The 19,907-nt window shown below is 38.8% G+C and overlaps 2 protein-coding genes and 1 pseudogene across 2 annotated transcripts; 1 reads left to right on the top strand and 2 right to left on the bottom strand.

Moving 5' to 3' along the window:
• Positions 1-804: 804 nt before the first annotated feature.
• On the top strand, positions 805-3,944 carry LOC140887925 (GRAS family protein RAM1-like; annotated as a pseudogene).
• Positions 3,945-6,071: 2,127 nt separating this feature from the next.
• On the bottom strand, positions 6,072-11,206 carry LOC140890758 (phosphatidate cytidylyltransferase 4, chloroplastic-like). Its single transcript, XM_073298786.1, has 7 exons — positions 10,716-11,206; positions 9,616-9,914; positions 8,794-8,984; positions 8,143-8,267; positions 7,520-7,653; positions 7,125-7,240; positions 6,072-6,519 (listed from the first exon to the last, which is right to left on the bottom strand). Exons 1-7 carry the CDS (start codon positions 11,019-11,021, stop codon positions 6,428-6,430), a joined length of 1,263 nt encoding a protein of 420 aa, XP_073154887.1. The 5' UTR covers positions 11,022-11,206; the 3' UTR covers positions 6,072-6,427.
• A 1,059-nt stretch (positions 11,207-12,265) lies between these two features.
• Positions 12,266-16,049, bottom strand: LOC140887104 (vesicle-associated protein 1-2-like). Its single transcript, XM_073294147.1, has 8 exons — positions 15,850-16,049; positions 15,560-15,630; positions 15,327-15,408; positions 15,013-15,128; positions 14,758-14,925; positions 14,621-14,662; positions 13,773-13,850; positions 12,266-12,558 (listed from the first exon to the last, which is right to left on the bottom strand). The coding sequence occupies exons 1-8, from the start codon at positions 15,899-15,901 to the stop codon at positions 12,448-12,450; spliced, it is 720 nt and encodes a 239-aa protein (XP_073150248.1). The 5' UTR covers positions 15,902-16,049; the 3' UTR covers positions 12,266-12,447.
• Between the last annotated feature and the right edge of the window lie 3,858 nt (positions 16,050-19,907).

Here is a 19,907-nt window from a genome sequence, read left to right as displayed (position 1 = left end):
GTCATAAAATATGATACGAATAACATGCATCTATTGATCGTACAAAAATACAATCGATAATGTCAATATTGGGTTGTTAACCCATAAAAGAGAATCAAATTAATTGGGTATGTAAAATTCGATATCAAAGTTTCAAGTTCAGTGTTCAATTTTACAAGTTTCTCATGTAATTATCCTTATTCAACTTCCTACAATATACAACTAAAAAATAAACCAAGCAAACATCAACTATTTAGTTTCTAAAACGTGTGATTGTCCATGAAGTGTTGTTCATCTGTCAACAACTCTTAAATATGGAACATGACCCCAAATTGAAGAACTAATTATAACAATTTTTTCTCCAAACTTGGGGAAAAAAACGTGGTGGTCAGGTTTTTCACTAAAGTGTAAGTCAAATAAAATCCTAATCCTAATAATTCAAGTGAGTAACAACCATCATAACATAAGTTGCGTTTTGCCAAAGAAAGAAGCTCTTGCAAGAAAACTATGTCTATCGGGCAACCCACATAAATAAATAAATAATTCAAAAAAAAAATCCTTGTGAGATTATGATGTCCGTAAATTTTATGAATAAATCATCTATATCAGTTTTTTTTAAAAAATATTTGGCTTCAACCACAATAATAAAAAATATTAATCATAGCTGCATTTAAAGAACGTGTTGATCCATATTTAAATTCGTGAAACCAATATATAAAAGACGGAATCTTAAATAAATCAAGAAACAGGGGAAAGAAAATTAAATATCACAAAAAAATGAAAAACATATATAAAATTGAAAGACAAAAAAAAAAAAAAAGAAGAAAAAACAGAGGGAGAGAGATGAATGAAGGGGTGGCCCTCTCCTACTTTTTTATGTTGCACGCATCTATGGCAGAAACACAGAGGGTACTGCATTTAGAGGGGAGAAACGATACAAAAATACTTCAGAATCTCCACAACCAAAGTCCTAGGATGTGGATAAATGTCATGTTATTTGATTAGTTTTTGCAATTAACGAGTGGCTAGCCTGTAAAAATCTTGCTTTTACATGCACTGATGCAGGTATATACTCCTATTTTTGAGTTTCCTGCATTTGGGAAGGTTATGTTTCGTGGGTTTCATTTTGGATTTTCTTTGATTTCTTTTGCTGGTTTCTTCTCTAAACTTTTACTGGTTTCTTGAGGTGGAGAAAGCTGGGGACTTGGGATTTCGTTATAGATGAAGGGCTCGCCTTTGCCCTTTGATTTAGAGGGGATGCATAATTGGATTTGGATCTGGTTGTGAAAGAAGATACAGTTTTTGGTCGTAATTCTGCAATTCTATCTTCTTGGTGTGAGGTAATTTTCAAGAAAGATTGTTTCTTGAACTGTTCATGTGAGCCCAAATCTGTCCTGGATTCTTCTCGAATTCCTAGCCAGCATACGTCGACTTCGACCCTGTCCACATCCCTCGGCGGCGGCAGAAGTGGTGGTGGTGGTGGGGTGGCGGCGGTTTCAGATACAGACCTATCTCACAAATGGCGGCAAGACTCCACTACTGCCACAAGCTCTAGTGCAGGAGCTGATTCTGGGCTCCTTCTAGTTCCACCGCCTATTGAGATCGCTGGCGGCGGAGGCGCCGCAGATGAATGTACTATGGAGGATTGGGAGAGTGTGTTGTCGGAACCCCTGCCCATGTCTTCCGGCCAAGAACTGTCCATGCTCCGCTTGATCATGGGGGACATTGCTGACCATTCAGTGGGCGGCGTGAATAAGGTTCTTCAAATCGGCGGGTGTCCTCCTCCGTCGGATGTCGAGTTCAGCGGCGCTTTTGAGGCTGCCGAGCAAGCTTCTGGCGGAGACTCCGTGGCGCAGTTTGGTACGAGTTTTATGCCCCTAAATCCTGCTTTTATTCACTGTTCAAGCTTCCCCGATAACAAATTTACTGCCGAAAAGATTGGTACTTCAACTTCAAATGCATCTTTAAATTTACTCAGTGATATCAAACCTTCAAATCCTCACAATATTACGAACAGCTCAATTTCTAACAATCTTGGAGTCATTTCCAACCCGCAATTTCTAGTAAATCAGCACGTAGCTCATAACTCACAGAACCCTTGGTTTTTCTTACCCGCACAACAGCAAGAACAGAACCCTTTAGTGCCACCTCATGCGAAAAGGCACGACTCGAGCCAGGCCACTGGTGGTGTATCCTTCCAAATTGGTGGTCAAATCCCGAAAGGCTTGTTTCTGGATACCGGGCAAGAGCTGTTTTTGGGGAGGCAACAGCTAACTTTCCAGCATCCCCATGTTCTTACACATCACCTTCACCAGAGGCCATTGGCAAGGATGGGGCTGGATCCTAATCCGAACATGGGCGGGGATGAATTAGGACAATGTGATCAGCAACAGCAGGCCATCATCGACCAGCTTTACGAGGCGGCAGAGCTGGTCCAGACGGGGAATTTAGTACTCGCGCAGGCGATATTGGCGCGGCTCAATCACCAGCTCTCTGGTTTTAATAAACCTTTTCAAAGGGCTGCTTTGTATTTCAAGGAGGCATTGGAGTTAGCCCTCCATGGTAACTCTTCAGCGGCTACACCATTGCCCTTTAGTCTCATTTTCCAAATTGGTGCGTATAAGTCGTTTTCTGAGATCTCACCTCTCACACAATTCATCAATTTTACTTGCAATCAAGTGGTTCTCGAAGTTTTTGAAGGTTTTGATAGAGTTCATATAGTTGATTTTGATATCGGGTATGGTGTACAATGGGCATCGCTTATGCAAGAGCTTTCATTTAGAAGTGGAGGCACACTGTCCCTTAAAATCACTGCCCTTGCGTCTCCATTGACCCATGGTCGGCTAGAACTCTGCCTCATTCAAGAAAACCTTTACCTTTTTGCTAATGAAACCAATATTGAATTCGAGTTTGAGGTTCTGAACATTGATTCGTTGAATTCTTCGTCGTGGAGTATACCTTTTGACATATCCAAGAGCGAGGCATTTGCTGTGAACCTCCCGGTTGGTTCATTTGCCACTTTCAAGCTACGAGTGCCATCCGTTCTTCATTTTGTAAAGCAACTGTCCCCAAAAATTGTGGTGTCTATGGACAGAGGTTGTGATAGAACTGATCTTACACTTCCCAATCATATAATCCACGCTCTCCAATCATACTCGAACCTTCTCGAGTCTCTTGATGCCATTAACATGAAATCGGATGCTAGACAGAAGATTGAAAAGTTCTTGTTCCAACCGGGAATCAAGCAGATTGTAACTGGTCGTTTCCGTTCTCCTGAAAAGACTCCGCATTGGAGGTCTCTCTTTTATTCATCCGGATTCACCCCAGTACCATTTAGCAATTTCACTGAATCACAAGCTGAGTGTGTGGTGAAAAGGACTTCTCTTCGTGGATTTCAGGTGGAGAAGAGGCAGTTGTCGCTTGTTCTATGCTGGCAACGCAAGGAGCTGGCTTCTGTATCAGCTTGGAGATGCTGACATATCCAAGGTGCCACTGAAACATCTCAACTTCATGCTCAATTGAATTTTATGTAATTTCCTGCTGAAGTTATGTATCTAAGGCAGATTGTTAGTTTCCATATTAGGAAGAATCAGGCGAATTTTAGTATTTTGTTTGTTTATGCGGCCTATAATGAACAAGGGTCGTGGCTCAGTTTCTGCTGAGAATTGTGGGTTCTTATTTTAACTGCCTTTGTAATCGCGACATTCAGTAGCATCTCCAGTCAAGTATCGGAAACGGAAGAATTTAATGGGTCAGAACCTGATTTCGAGTTCTTGCTAAGCATTAATATCTTGATCATGTGTGCAGTTTGATCCTTTGCGACAGCCCGTTTTTCGTAATATTTTGTAAATGTTGCCATGTACTTCATGAAGTTTCACACAGATCCGTCTATTTGTCACTTCTGTGTTGTCTCCACTAAATTGTCAACGTATACACTTACCTTTTGTTCTTTGTATACCTTCCTACAGGGAATTATGATGCTAGGATGAGTTATGTCTAAAATTTTAGGGAAAATAAACGAGTTAGTCCTGTTGAGTTTTTGTCCTAAGACTTGTCAAAAGTAGGCTCTTAATCCCATAACCTTGCTTTATGTTGGTTTGTAGTCCTATTTTGGAGACCAGTCCCAAGCCGTGAGACGATCTTTTAAGAGTTTTTGTATGACACAAGATTCCTCGGACGAGGAGGTGGATGCCTCAATCTATTTCATTTTAAAATTACGACCATCTTCACCTACCTCTAGTATGTTATCACAATCCCCCTTTGTACATGCATTCAAAGGGGGACTAGTCGTTCCCTTTCAATTTGTTTTGGTGATTAATCAATTTATGGGTTATTATAGTATCAATATTTTTGTTGGTTAATAATTCGGTTATGTTTTTTGTGAAGTCTTTTTCGTGACATCAGTTTGTAGAATACCAATACATTGAACTTGGAGCTTGTTTAATAATTTTTAATGTTGCGTCCAAATCAAATCACATGCCACTAATGCCATTGGACAATACCATCATTATTTTATGACTCCAATCTTTTATTTACTTGGAAGTCTTTCGTTCATTATTAGATAAAAGACTTTAATGCATTCTTTAAACCTAAAGATTTTTAGATATTTGTGCTGCCTCTAGGTTAACTTTGAATGTAGTGACAAATCTATATATCGAGGCATATTTGAAACAAATATTCAAATATGTTTTTAAATTTGGTATACCATTAGTGGATTCTGGATTGAATTATGTATTGTATGTCATGACAATAAGGAACAAATGTAATCCACTTGTTTAGATTTAAGAGTGAGGATGCATAGTCACATTTATTAAGTAACAGCGGAACATAGTTAAAAATTTAAAATTGCTATTGCTTTAATTAAAGCTCCAGCTGCTATAATTAATAATTATGCAGGCTGCCCGCGGATAGTTGAATATTTTATTTTATTTTTTAAAACAGTTCCTTTTTCCTTAGTTGAAATATATATTGCCCAACACCAAACTCAAAATTTGTTTTATAAAATGTAAAATTGGAATGGCTAATTATATATATTCATTGAATGGGTCTGGAGAATCCAAGGATGTCGTTGATTATGATTGATTCAATCAAAAGGTACAACTAAGTAACTAACCTATATTCTCGGAAAAATTAATTTGTTTTAGTTTAAGGGACTAATCAGTTAGAAAATGTTTGATTCATATTAAATTTGTTCGTTATATATTATTCATCGACCACTAAGCTACTGGTCATGAGGGTCTTGTCTGAACATCTCAAGTGCAACAAAAAGGGAGCCGTTGGATCTCCATTCTGACACTGGCAGCATAAACAAAACCGAGTCATGAGATCCAACGTTACCACATCGATCTTAGCTAGTAGAAAAAACACAAATAATTTTTCCTCGAGTTCGATGATCACTACCCGATCAACAGCTCTGTCACAATGGATAACTTGCCAGCAAACAGGGCAAATGGTTTCCAAATTAAAGAGAAGAAGATTTGTTAATTATATAGCTAATGTAAAAGTGTTAGTTTTTTTAATATAAAATAAAATATGTTCTTACAATTATCCAAATTGTTGAGTCCATATTTTGATCACCTTAGTAATGCTTGAGGAAAAGAAGATTCTTATTAAAAGCACCAAACGTAAGATATGCGGAGACTGGAGAGGCCATATAAAAAGTAGAACACCTTTTAGCAAGTTCTTGAAAGATGACCATTCCTTGGGAAATATAATGATACGCAACTTTTTCATCAAGGGAACTTTTCATTTAAAAAAAAGAAGAAAAAAAAGGGGAACTTTTCATCAAGCACAAGCCTCTGACATGTGGGTTTTAGTTGATTTTGACAAAAGAATGTGGTTTGGAATAAAAAAGTTGTAGAAAATACAAATTTAAGGTTTTGTGTTTGGTTGGTTCTAAAAATAGCATAAGGATATGGTCAATTGAAATCAAGAAAGAGACAATAAATCGCATTTTGTGCGAATGTTTCAATTCTTGATTGGCGCTTTCATGTCAGATATAATTAATTGATTTAAGGAAATTCTTTAAATTGATCTCAAATCAGCTAATGACAAATGTCTTTTCGTATGGATTGTATTTTTGTGGTATATAATAACAAATCACGGCGGCAGTGCACAAAGAGGCGAAGGTAATTTTTATATCATATCAGCAACTTGATCAATTTTCTTGCTCAATTGAATAAATATAACATCATTTCCAGAAAATGCACTAACTTGTGTATATGCCATACTAGCAAGATTTATTTTTCAATTGGAAAGAAAAATTAAAACTAACTTAAGTAAACCTGGAGGTGTTGCGAAGGTTTTCTGCGCCTCCTACTACGGATGTTCCAGCTCCGTGACGCGGAGTGCACCTGCCTTGTGATGTGATGTCCCCGGCTGTGTTAGGAATAATTGTGTGGGAGCAGCTTCCCCGAGTTCCCGTATTCATATTGCAGCATGAAATTCATTAGACCCCATAGAGTGGTAGAAAGGTTTTCACAAATGAGTGAGCCAACGCTCCTGTGAAGATGTAGCTGTCACATCTATCCAGAATCCCACCTGAGGATGAACCCGTGAAAAGAACTGAAACTTGGCGCGCACAGCACAAATGCTTGAATAATATGTCTACCCTAGGAAAGAACGTTAACAGCATAACAAACAAACTCAATCCCAATGTTGCCACTTAATTCCAATCCCGGGTAAAGATTCAAACCACCTCCAGTGGTTAGTATAACAGTGCCAATAGAAAACATCTCATTGTTACCAACTATAACTTCCTACACTTACAAAGTTAACATTAACTGCATTAGCAAGTGGAGAACAAATTGATGGTGAGCAAGAAATAGAGCAACTAATGGATTGTGAATTAGATTTTGATGGCCAAGTCGCCATTTGGACCTGATGAAGTCCACCCACGTGTTTTTGACAAATAAAACTGTAGCTGAAGTACTGGAATTGTTTAAATATAACTGAAATTTGGATGGGAGTATTTCTAGTTGTAAGGCTTCACCTCTGTGACACTAAACAGTATATAACAATACTCCAATGAACAACATTGACAACTTGGAAATTGAGTCATGCAACCAGGAAAAAGTAGACAAGTTGAGAACACGGAGGTGAAGCCAAGAAAACAAGCCAAAATAATTATCAAGAGTAGTTATTACCATGCCCAGGTATGAGCGATCCTGAATCCTTGACACCCGCATCACGCTTGATCATTGACTCCGTCAAGTCACCAAAAATAGACCCAAAGAAGATCAGAATGCCAAAAGCTGTCGCGCTGAATTTAATCCACAAAATAAATCAAAATTATAGAATTTCCAAGAATTATATCCTCAAATTTAACAGCAAGATATATAAAAGGAACTGCCTTCTCTTTTTTCTTTTCCATGAATTTTCTGTGCCCACTACCTTTTCATTTTTATTTTTGATATGAACGCATATCATAGATGGTAAATATTGAAAATATTGAAACTGGACTTCCGCAAAGAAAGAATTACAGGATCGTGGATGAGAATGCAAAAGTACCAGACAGAAAATACACTCAAAAGAAGAGTACCTCAGAGTAGATTTAGGCCAACATAAAATCTTTGCCAATAATACAGAAGTTGCAATACAACCACCAAGACCTACCAAAGCTCCCTCCCATGTCTTTTTTGGACTAATGGCAGTAAGTGGCGTCCGACCAAAAGCCTGCACTCAAATTCTGATAGGTTTATATGAATTTAATTTAATAATTAAAAAGAAGTAGAAAAGAGACAGTCAAATGAACTTTGTTGACCGAACCTAAGACATGCTGATATAATTTTATGCACCAACTGGGGTTAGAGTTTGAGTTGTGACTTGTGAGAGAACCAATTTCTTACTTCAAAAACTGCCAACCAAATATGCATCTCATTCATTAAAAATGAAGGAACATGGAGACAATCTTATGCAAAAAAAAAAGCGCAAAGGAGACAAGCTTCTCGAATATATGTTTAGATGAGAAAATTCAAATGAATGTGGTAGACATACTGTTAAAAATAACTAATTTCTTTTTTTGTAAAGATAAATGCCCTAATTCCGTTTCCATTTAAGAATGCTGTACCAGACCAAAAATACTAAGCAAGTTCAAACTAAAAATGTCACAGCTCTCTACTGCTCCAAAGAAAGAAAATGCTAAAGAGTAGCAGAAAACATTACCTTTCCTCCAAAGAAAGCACACGTGTCTGCTGCAATAACACTACTAATTGAAATTAACGTAGCAACAAGGCCTACTGTCCACTGAGCTTGGCCACCAAGTAAAAGTGGCCAAGATGCCCCAACTCCTGCCAAACATACAAGTATTTCAAACCTATCTTAAAGTAAACATGAATATCCAAAAGATACTTTAAAAAGTTATCTTTCAAAACTTGGCGGAGAAAGAGGACTTGAAACATTGTTACCCAAACTAATTCAGCAACACGTGATTCCAAGTTAAGCAAGCCATACAAATTAGCCATCAATACCCATGGACACCTTCCCAGCAAACATAATCCACATAGACTAAATAGGATAGGGAACTAAAAGATATCATAACACAGAAAACAAATAAAAGCAGCAAGTCTTGATTAGAAAGATTAATTGAAAACATGACTATCCAAAAATAATGTATCGAGATCCTATAATTGCTCCGCGAAAAGATTACTACAAATTCTTCTAAGCCAGCTCCATTGTCTGATATAACTAATAACTGAAATAAGAAGACAAGGCATGACAAACTGCATTCCACCTCCCAGCAACATAAACAAACTGCTTTCTCATGAGATATAAAACCCCTAAAAACTTTCCATTCAAAAACGAGAAGGGACTTACTGGTGTTCAGTGCAGGAGCTGCTAAACCACACCGGAGCTTCACCCAGAAACAAGGAAGGTAGCCACAGTAAAACAGCCCAAACATTGCACTACTGAGTTGAGCAAAACGAGGAATTCCCCTCTGAAGGAGGAGGGCCATAGCAACAACAAACGCCGAAGATGTCACAGAAACATCGATATTCCCCAAGTATCTATAACAGAAAGGCACAAATACTCACTAGTGAAAAAACCTACCAGAATGGTGACGGATTTATTCAATTCTAGGACAACAAAATGAGTGGTTAAAAGCTGAACTTCTCATCACCAAACAGAAAATACGGTCTCCGTAAAAGAGAGATTAATGATAGAGTAACATTTTTAACACATTGGTAAACACTCAAATAAGCAGATAAATAGTAAGCTTTGACCGTATACATACGTTTCTCTTCTTTTTAGTAATTACAGAAAAAAAATATTTTAAGTTAAGTCTCTTTTATTTAACACACTTGTTAGGTGCCTATTAATAAGTTTATCTTTTCTGCAAAACAAGAGAAAGGACTTAGCACAACAATAATCCTAATTTGAGTAATTGAAGCCTCCCCCCTAACCCTATTTGGGTCCCAAAGTGACATGATCCCAGTGCACTGACTGCTCTCACTCATACACCACCAGGAAATTAGGAAGAGCTATTGAAAGAAAATGAAACTTCATTGATAACCAATCATAGTTCACATAGTGATCTCCATCCATGAGTTGGTTTCAATAGGAGGAAATCAAACGAGATACATATGAAATATCACATGAATTTCACAGGAAAACAAGAAGGTAAGTAACATTACTTACAGTGTGAGTAGAGGCAATAGACAGCAGACAACAGAACAAGCTCGTGATAAATATCGAGGAGGAGGTGTCATTCCAGAAGCTATTCCATGACTTCTTACCAGCTCAAAGTACTCCCTAGAAGCAACAAATACTGCCACAGAAATGGCTATTGTGAAAACCCATCCCCCAGCCAACACCACACCTCCACCAGATAATCCTATGGCTAGCCCAAAAATAACCCTTCTTCTCAACTGGCTTCTTTTTTCTTGGAGCTCTGAATTTGAATCCTCCAAAGATGATCGAGTGTCTCTGTTAACTTCCTACAACACACCCACAGCGATGCTTGACATCTTTAACAGGAATTCATACTGCTAAAGCAATAAGTGAAGCTAAATGAAACTTTATTATCTGGCTATTGTCCAAGCATGTAATAAAATGATGATAAAACTTTAGTTTATTAGTACCCAGCAAGTTTTTCTTGGTATTCCAACTTTCATGGTTTTTAGCAAACCAAAACTGATCCACTCTTAAATAATTAACCAAGTAACTATCAAGTCAATTATCAATGAAGTCACTTATCACGTATAAATCCATTTCATCTATATGCTTACCATAAGCATGTAAACCAACATTCATCTCAACAACATCGAAGAAACAAATTCCCAACCAACAACTATACTACTTTTGAAAAACGTCCGTGGGAAAAGGAACTACATTAATATTTAATAATGGAAATTCCAGTGCACGGAAATGTTTAGCTCCCACCAGTTTGAGACCAGGGACCCGATGTTCATGTTACATTCAAGCTCGACAGAAGTTAATACAAGTCCATCTAAAAAACGAACTCCCTTATTGGAAGCAAGCTAAAACCTTTGTTATGCGGATGCTATACCGAATACAGACCGGATTTTGTTTTCTTCCACTCTAGTCTATTTACATTTTCCAAATACTGAGCGTTGTGTTTCACAATTTTGGAGGCCACAATCGGAAAACCAACCAGCAATTATTCTTTCAATTTTTCTTCACTTCAGGCAATAAGTGCACCAAATACTACCACTGAGGAACTCTAATTCACCAAAGCTACGATAAAAAGCTCGTCTTTCGTGATATTTGCATATTACCTCATCGGTTATCCCAAACTCGTCAATTTGCTCAGGCTGCTCAGCTCTAGCCACTTCGGTGATTACCCGCCGGCTGTGTTTCACCGTAAAACCGCGAGAAATTTCGAGAACCCTTCGTGAGTCACTACAATTAAACTCTGTTCTGAATCTAAATTCCCGGAAATTTGGTCGAGTTGATAGATTAAGACTGTTGAAAGCATTTGGACGGCGGCGTGAGTGAACGTGAGAGCAGCGGGAACAGAGAGAGGCGAGAGAAATAGGAGTTAAATTGCTCGCATCGAATTCCAGCGTCCGTGGAGCCATCATTTCAATGAGTGAATTCTGGTTCTGAGGGAGAGTTAGTTGGAGTGTCTCCACATAACTAATGATTCCGGTTGCGCAAGATCGACGCCGCCGCCTTTCACGGCCGTCCGGTTAAGCAACGGCGGTAGCTCTTCGGGTAATGTGAGCCTCGGTACGCTATATGGATCGGATGGGGTATATAAAAAACAATGCTGCAATGGAAGTAATATTCGAGCATGATTAAAACTCAAAACAGTGTCGTTTGGCAGTTTGTATTTTATTTTAGAAACATTATTTATTATTTTTTTGAAAAGAAACATTATTTATTTTTAAAGATACTAATAATAACACTTCCCAAAAATACTAGTAATACCATCTGTATATTTTTGGGTTTTAATTAAATATGTATCAAATTTAGTATATTATTGTTAAATTAGTATTTTCTGAAAATCAAAATTTTGATGAGTGAGGCTACGAGTACAACGAAATTTGTACATCAAATCTTACAACACAAAAAATTCAATACAAGATTTTAATTTATCAAAATCTCACGATACATTAAATACAAAATTTCGCGATAAAATAGCGAAATGTCACGATATTATTGTTGTAAATATCGTTGTACACCATATTTATTGTACCTCCAGCATTTTCCAATTTTGATACACTAAAATTATTCTTTTTATAATAAAGTCATAGAGACCAATATTTGAAGAATGAAAAAATATATACTCATATTACATCTTCCGATAATCCCCATGCCACATGAAAGTAATAGCTTGTCTCCATCCATATTGCTTCCTTTTATTTATATATTTTATTTCTTCTTGTACTTTGTCTCCATTTGTGCACAATAATATAATTTTTTATTTAGAAAAAAGAATATTCTATGTATAATTCAAGTGATAAAAACCACGTAAAGTCAAATGGTCAGCTTAGGAGAGCTAATTGGCAAATGATTAATCGATTAATTACTTGAAAGAATAATTATATTTTAAAATATTTTCAGGGTTCATTTTAATTTTAAAACATAAAAATCATATATGACAGTAAATTTTATTAATACAAGAATGTATGTTTTATTAGGTGAAACATAAACCCTTGGCGCAGAAAAAAAATAGAAAATTTTAAAAATCAGGAAAAAAAATGAAAAAAAGAAAGGTGGTATGCCAAGATGAATTGATAATCTCACTCTCTTAAATTACAGAAGAAAACCGTGTTGAAGAGCATTTAGTCACATAATGAATGAATTTCGAGAGATTACCCAAAAAATAATAAAATATAAATAAAACCCGATTTAGGTGAACTTTCTACGGTCACTACAACAAGAAAGCAGAAAATACAAAGGCTCCTTGGTAACAAATTTGTCTTCAATGTTCTGAACTTGTGAACAAGCGGACAAGTGAAAATAATCTAAACGAGAAACACAGGGTGATTGGAGCGCCATTACTCAGGTTCTCTTCAAAAGATACCCCAAGAGGATGCCAATCAAACCAACTATGGCAACATACATGAAAGGGATACCGCCGTTGGATCGTTTACCTTGACGTCTCAACAGCTCCTGCGCAAAAACAATTGAGTTAATAAATGGATGAGTTCAATTATGGGTAAATTTCATTGTTCCAAGCATGTGGTCAAATGGGGACATGCCATCATTCACCACAAGCTCATTAAGTGGTCGTCGCCACTAGAACTACTAGTTCAAATCAACCAATTACAAAATCTGCCTGCCAACATTCCTACCCAACCAAACACACAAACAGTGCCCAGCAAGAGAAAGAAATGATGAGAGTTGTAAACCTCTTGACAGTTTTATGTACACCGCCAATAAGACATTAAAATTTCTAGCTACTTAATTTCGGAAAAAAGTGAGTGGAGCATCACAACACTACCAAATATAACACGTCCAGGAGACTCACATCTAATGTGCCAAAGTACATCATTACTGGGTACATCAGAGTTGTGAAAATACCTACATCATTGCCAAAGTACAACACTACCAAATTATGCATCAAATCGCATCAACAAATTTATTTTATGTTACATCAGAGTTGTGAAAATAAATAGTCAATAAGCCATGACTCACATCTAATGTGCCAAAGTACATCATTACTGGGTACTTTCAGTAATATTATGCAGAGGAAAATGTGAAAACAAGAATCCATACATGCTGAATGTTCAATCATTTTCATGCATGACTCCGTAGGGATTTAGAAATTTTCATGCTGAATAGTCAAAGCTTGAATTTTGCATTGGGCTGGATTTTATGCAGCATTCACCAAGCTTCAGTTGGAAGAAATTTTAGTGTTTTACTTTACTTAACGAGTTGATAACAATCATTGGAGAGTATTGATGGATAGGCAGCATTTGGCAAAAAGCTCAATAAATGATTAGTGGTGCTTGATGTTCAGATTTTGACAGCAAGTGCTCGGAGTCAGAGGTGATCCAAATAAATTAGTGATTTTCTAGGGATGAGGGGGATATGAAACTTAGTTTATCTTGAAAGAGGATGTTGTCATACCAGAATAAATAAACACATGCAGGACCAGACCATTGAAAGGCCACTAAATTAGATCGTGCTTTATGAGTGGTAGTTTTCAGTTGCACAGAATGCAGTCCACACAAGCAAAATAAATAGAAACCTGATTTTCTTTTCATCGCTTTGTTTAATATGAGACCATGAGAGGAATTTCATGCAAACTGCTACTCTAAGCAGAAATGTCCAAGTGAGTCGCATAATACCAGGGATCACAAAGAGGATGGCAAGGGCTTTACCAGTTCTTGCTGAAGCTTGTTATTTTGCAGAATAGCAGAGTTTTTCTCCTCCGTCAGTTTATTTATCAGGGACTTGACCTGCATTCAAAACAAAAAAAACTAATCAGCAACAGCAGGCATTATATTATTTCACTACTATCACATTGATCTACCAATTGTCACATGAGCACTCCAGAATAAGAAAGGCGAAATGAATGAAAATTTAACAGTCTCTAGTCTCCGCACTGCTTCAAGGTTCATCAAGATTGATTCAAACCAGAAAATGAGCATAAAGACATCGCTCGTTCATCTCAACTTTCTATGCTTGACCTTTTATATAACCTTCATCAATTTTTCTTTGCATGACAGTTTACTTAATAATCATATTAAAATGGACACTGGATATAGTTTAAAGAATGGAGAATAAATAATCAAATAAACAATAGATTGGTCCTTCTTCTAAAAGATATTTTTCTAGCTTTTTAAAGCATTCTTTAGAGGAGTACAAGTTCAACCTAACTTTTCTGAAATAAAAAATTGATTTTCATAAAAAAATTCTCAATGCAAATGGACTTCAAACCCAGCATAGGAACAACTGACCTCTGAATCGATTAGATTAAAGAAATTAAACCCATTTTGACAATGAAAAATGAATTGAATAAAGGAAATTCTCAAAAGCCAAAAACCTCAAGAAAATGTATTAAAATGTCAAATCCTGGACAACTAAATACTATAGTTTAAAAAATGTGCGGGCTAAATTCATTGGAACACACTTGTCAAATGTAATAATCTTGTCTACGTGCAAAACCACTCCAACTATTCGACAAGGATACCAAAAACTGAAAAGCAGAAAGTTGTTGGGTATAAACCTCTGAAGCACCGTCCTGAGACTGAACAAACGCTTTTGACCCCTGCGAGGTATTAATAAACATCTGTCAATAGACCCATGACAATATTTCCAGTGGTCGAAAATATATAACATGCTGTATAGGAATCAAAGACTTACAGCATTGAATTCCGGAGTCTGATTCACCGTCCCATTATCCGACACTGATGCCCTAGGTGAGGAGCCTTCCTCTGATCCCTCTCGAACGGGTGAAGGTGGCTGTGGTGGCGGAACATAGGAAACCCTCAACTTGCATTCATCAACTTGATTCCCTGATTCTTTGTTGAACTATCAAGCACGCGAAAGAAATATTAACAAATGGTCAAATGCCCACAACATAGGCATGTAGAGAGCAAAAAATTGTCAAAAAGTTACCATTTCCGGGGTGATATCCTTTGCTGTGACTCCAGGGCTCACGACTACACATTGGAGGAGAAATTTGTCCCTGCACACGAGATCCGGGGGAGCCTCCTTCTGGGCTTGCATAGTAACTGAATGGAAAAACAATCATTGAAGTAATACTCTAACCAACATTAATTTCTCATTCACACAACTGAATTAAAATGTTGTCTTATTTTCACTTTCTCCGCGTCCAAATCCAAAAGTTAGTAAAACTAATAAATAAAAGAATTACACACGAACAAAGTTTAATTTAATTTAATTCAAATAAATGAGTGAGCGAGGGAGACCTATAACATCACAAGAAGAATGAGGCACCACCGTTCCAGTATTAGGCCTCACGCAATACTTCTTTGGATTTGTGGTCTTAACCTGAATATCCAAACAAACAACAGGACAAAACATGAAGGATAAAAATCATAGATATCCTCCACCGGAGACAAATTATGCCTACTACATTTCCATTTCCTATAACGGCGTATTACGAACACACTATACACAATTGAACACACAAATCTTATACCTTAAAGGCAACATGATTATCGGATTTATTCGATAACTGCAAGGAACATGAGATCTGCTTCTTCAATTCGACTGTTACAAATCAAAAAAAGGAAAAATACAAATATTAATCAACGACATCAAGGTTAGCAAAAAAGGGGAAAAAATCTAACGCACAGATCTAAAACAACAGAATCAAATCAACCCCCTCCCCCACTGACCCCAAAATCAAACATTCCCCTAGAACTTACAAGAAAAACGAAAAAAATCATACAGAAGAAACACACTGAGCGGGAAATAATCGTTAATTACAAGGGAATTGAAGTTCGAGTGGTTCGATTTGGAGGAGCTCGCCGTTGCTCATTTCTAAGCGGGTAAGTGATCTGTCAGCCCGATAATTGAGCCGATTCACTGCGGCGGAAAGGCGGTTGCCGCGGCGGAGATTGAATTAAGGAAGGTATCGGCACTGGAGACGAGAGAATAAAGAAGAGAGATCTGAGTCCGATTGATTAAAGACACAACTCCTAACGTACACATAATTAAATGGGCAAATTTTATATTTTTAATTTATTTATTTGAAGATTTATTATTATTATTTCAAATAATTACGTAATTAATATTTTACCATTTTAGTTCAGTGATTGGAAAGTATTTTGAAAGATTACCATGACTTTTGAAGTGGATGTGTGTTTTCTTTGTATCATGTATTGTTTATCAAAAAAGAAAAAAAAATAAAGTATTTTGAAAATATATTATGAAATTTAACAGAAATTTATTATATATAATATAATTATAATTATTTAGTAAATTTGGAGAATAAAAAAAATTGAACAACTTATTACTATTAGCTGCAAAAAATTAGAATGTGACGAATCTTTTTTTTTCTTTTATTATGATTTTGATGCACAACCTCTAGCAATGAAAAATTAATGGATAATTTTATATGTACATAGACTCTTGTATGGAGGTGTACACGCCCTATTAAATTAGGAAAAAATTTCAAATTTTTTTAAATTTTTTTTTTCAACCTACAATTTTTTGTTTTGCTCAAAAAAATATGTCAAAAAGATATTTTCAACCTACAATTGTTTATATTTTTCAAAAAAAACTCTTAACGAAAATATTATTATTATTAATTTAATTATTTATTGTGAAATTTTAGGGGTGCCAAAATTGAACACGACCCAAGTTGATCAGTTACTATTGGATTAAGGTTGATTTTTGGGGTTCAGGTTAGACCCGAAATATTTGATTTTTTTTAAAATTTTTAACAAAATAATTAAATACACATGATGCCCCAGTAAGCCAGGGGGCAGGGCCACGAATGCCCCGTAGTGGCAGGGCCGTATTAAGGCAGGCCAGGAGCCTCAGGAGCCCGGGAAACCAGGTCTGCAGGACTTAGATAAGGCCCGTATTTTAGGGGCATGATCCCCACGATTATCATAAACCCGAGCTTTCCGGATTCATCGTACGTGACAGGCAAACGTGGGCAACTACCGCACCCACGATCCAGATCGTGGCCACTACCCTGGAACTGCGGAGTGACACTCTCACTCCAAGGCCTATAAATACCTGGTCACAAATATTTGTAGAGGTATGTTCATCTAAACTTTCAAAGCACTATACTCATTTCTCTAAAAAGCCCACTCTATTTCTAAGTCTAACTTAAGCATCGGAGTGGCCCCGCCGGAAACCCCTCCGATGCCCCACTAACGTGCTTTTTATTCCCTTCCTTGGTGTGCAGATTATCTTGATTAAGGAAGGACAGCTCATATATTACCTCCATTAGCCCGGTCACCACGTCAGGCCCACTTCACTACCGTGATAGCCCGGGCCCTGGTTTTACAAAACCATCATCATTGGCATCGTCTGTGGGAAAGCTTGTTTTATAGACGTAGATATGGCTTCTCATGATCAAACATCACCTGGAGAACACCAGCCAGGATGGAATATTACCATTCCCGTGGAGCAGTTCGAATCATATGTCCAAGATGTGGTACGGAAGTCGTTGATAGCTGCAAAGCAGCCACAATCAAAGGACATAACAGTGGAGGAAGAAGGGAATCAGGGTAATCCAAACCCTACTGCCCAGGTTCGAAAAGGAGAAGAAGAAGAAAGCTCTTGGATGCACTCAATAAAGCCGTCCATGGCGGATGAGTTGCATGAACTCAGGAGGAAGGTACAGAAGTTGGAGGAGGGGGGTTCCAAAATGGCTTGCCCTATCAAAATTCCGGGTTGCCCTTTTTCACAGGAGGTGATAGAGGAACCCTTGCCACTGAATTACAAGTCGGCAAAAATCCGGGAGGTACCAGGCCCCGGCACCCATCTTAAGCCCAAGGCATATATAATCCCTTGGCATTATATAAGCCCGGGAGGTTCCAGGCCCCGGCACCTATCATAAGCCCAAGGCATATATAAACCCTTGGCATTATATAAGCCCGGGAGGTACCAGGCCCCGGCACCCATCTTAAGCCCAAGGCATATATAAGCCCTTGGCATTATATAAGCCCGGGAGGTACCAGGCCCCGACACCCATCTTAAGCCCAAGGCATATATAAGCCCTTGGCATTATATAAGCCCGGGAGGTTCCAGGCCCCGGCACCCATCATAAGCCCAAGGCATATATAAGCCCTTGGCATTATATAAGCCCGGGAGGTTCCAGGCCCCGGCACCCATCATAAGCCCTTGGCATTATATAAGCCCAGGAGGTACCAGGCTCCGGCACCCATCTTAAGCTCAAGGCATATAGAAGCCCTTGGCATTATATAAGTCCGGGAGGTTCCAGGCCCCGGTACCCATCTTAAGCCCAAGGCATATATAAGCCCTTGGCATTATATAAGCCCGGGAGGTACCAGGCCCCGGCACCCATCTTAAGCCCAAGACATATATAAGCTTTTTGCATTATATAAGCCCGGGAGGTACTAGGCCCCGGCACCCATCTTAAGCCCAATGCATATATAAGCCCTTGACATTATATAAGCCCGGGAGGTTCCAGACACCGGCACCCATCTTAAGTCCAAGGCATATATAAGCCCTTGGCATTATATAAGCCCGGGAGGTACCAGGCCCCGACACCCATCTTAAGCCCAAGACATATATAAGCCCTTGGCATTATATAAGCTCGGGAGGTACCAGGCCCCGGCACCTATCTTAAGCCCAAGGCATATATAAGCCCTTGGCATTATATAAGCCCGGGAGGTACCAGGCCCCGACACCCATCTTAAGCCCAAGGCATATATAAGCCCTTGACATTATATAAGCCCGGGAGGTTCCAGGCCCCGGCACCCATCATAAGCCCAAGGCATATATAAGCCCTTGGCATTATATAAGCCCGGGAGGTACCAGGCCCCGGCACCCATCTTAAGCCCAAGGCATATATAAGCCCTTGGCATTATATAAGCCCGGGAGGTACCAGACCCCGGCACCCATCTTAAGCCCAAGGCATATATAAGCCCTTGGCATTATATAAGCCCGGGAGGTTCCAGGCCCCGGCATCCATCATAAGCCCAAGGCATATATAAGCCCTTGACATTATATAAGCCCGGGAGGTTCCAGGCCCCGACACCCATCTTAAGCCTAAGACATATATAAGCCATTGGCATTATATAAGCCCGGGAGGTTCCAGGCCCCGACACCTATCATAAGCCCTTGGCATTATATAAGCCCGGGAGGTACCAGGCCCAGGCACCCATCATAAGCCCAAGGCATATATAAGCCCTTGGTATTATATAAGCCCGGAAGGTACCAGGCCCCGGCACAGCCCAAGGCATATATAAGCCCTTGGCATTATATAAGCCCGGGAGGTTCCAGGCCCCGGCACCCATCTTAAGCCCAAGGCATATATAAACCCTTGGCATTATATAAGCCCGGGAGGTTCTAGGCCCCGGCACCCATCATAAGCCCAAGGCATATATAAGCCCTTGGCATTATATAAGCTCGGGAGGTACCAGGCCCCGGCACCCATCTTAAGTCCAAGGCATATATAAGCCCTTGTCATTATATAAGCCCGGGAGGTTCCAGGCCCCGACACCCATCTTAAGCCCAAGGCATATATAAGCCCTTGGCATTATATAAACCCGGGAGGTTCCAGGCCCCGACACCCATCATAAGCCCAAGGCATATATAAGCCCTTGGCATTATATAAGCCCGGGAGGTACCAGGCCCCGACACCCATCTTAAGCTCAAGGCATATATAAGCCCTTGGCATTATATAAACCCGGGAGGTTCCATGCCCCGGCACCCATCTTAAGCCCAAGGCATATATAAGCCCGGGAGGTACCAGGCCCCGGCACCCATCTTAAGCCCAAGGCATATATAAGCCCAGTAGTGATGCCCCGGGGGGCAGGAACATAAAGAGTCAGGGATTACAG

This window comes from Henckelia pumila, chromosome 3 (genome assembly GCF_033568475.1).
Source record: "Henckelia pumila isolate YLH828 chromosome 3, ASM3356847v2, whole genome shotgun sequence".
NCBI lineage: Eukaryota > Viridiplantae > Streptophyta > Magnoliopsida > Lamiales > Gesneriaceae > Henckelia > Henckelia pumila.
Note: the sequence above shows the minus strand (reverse complement) of the source record. Positions and strands in the feature narration are given on the sequence as shown.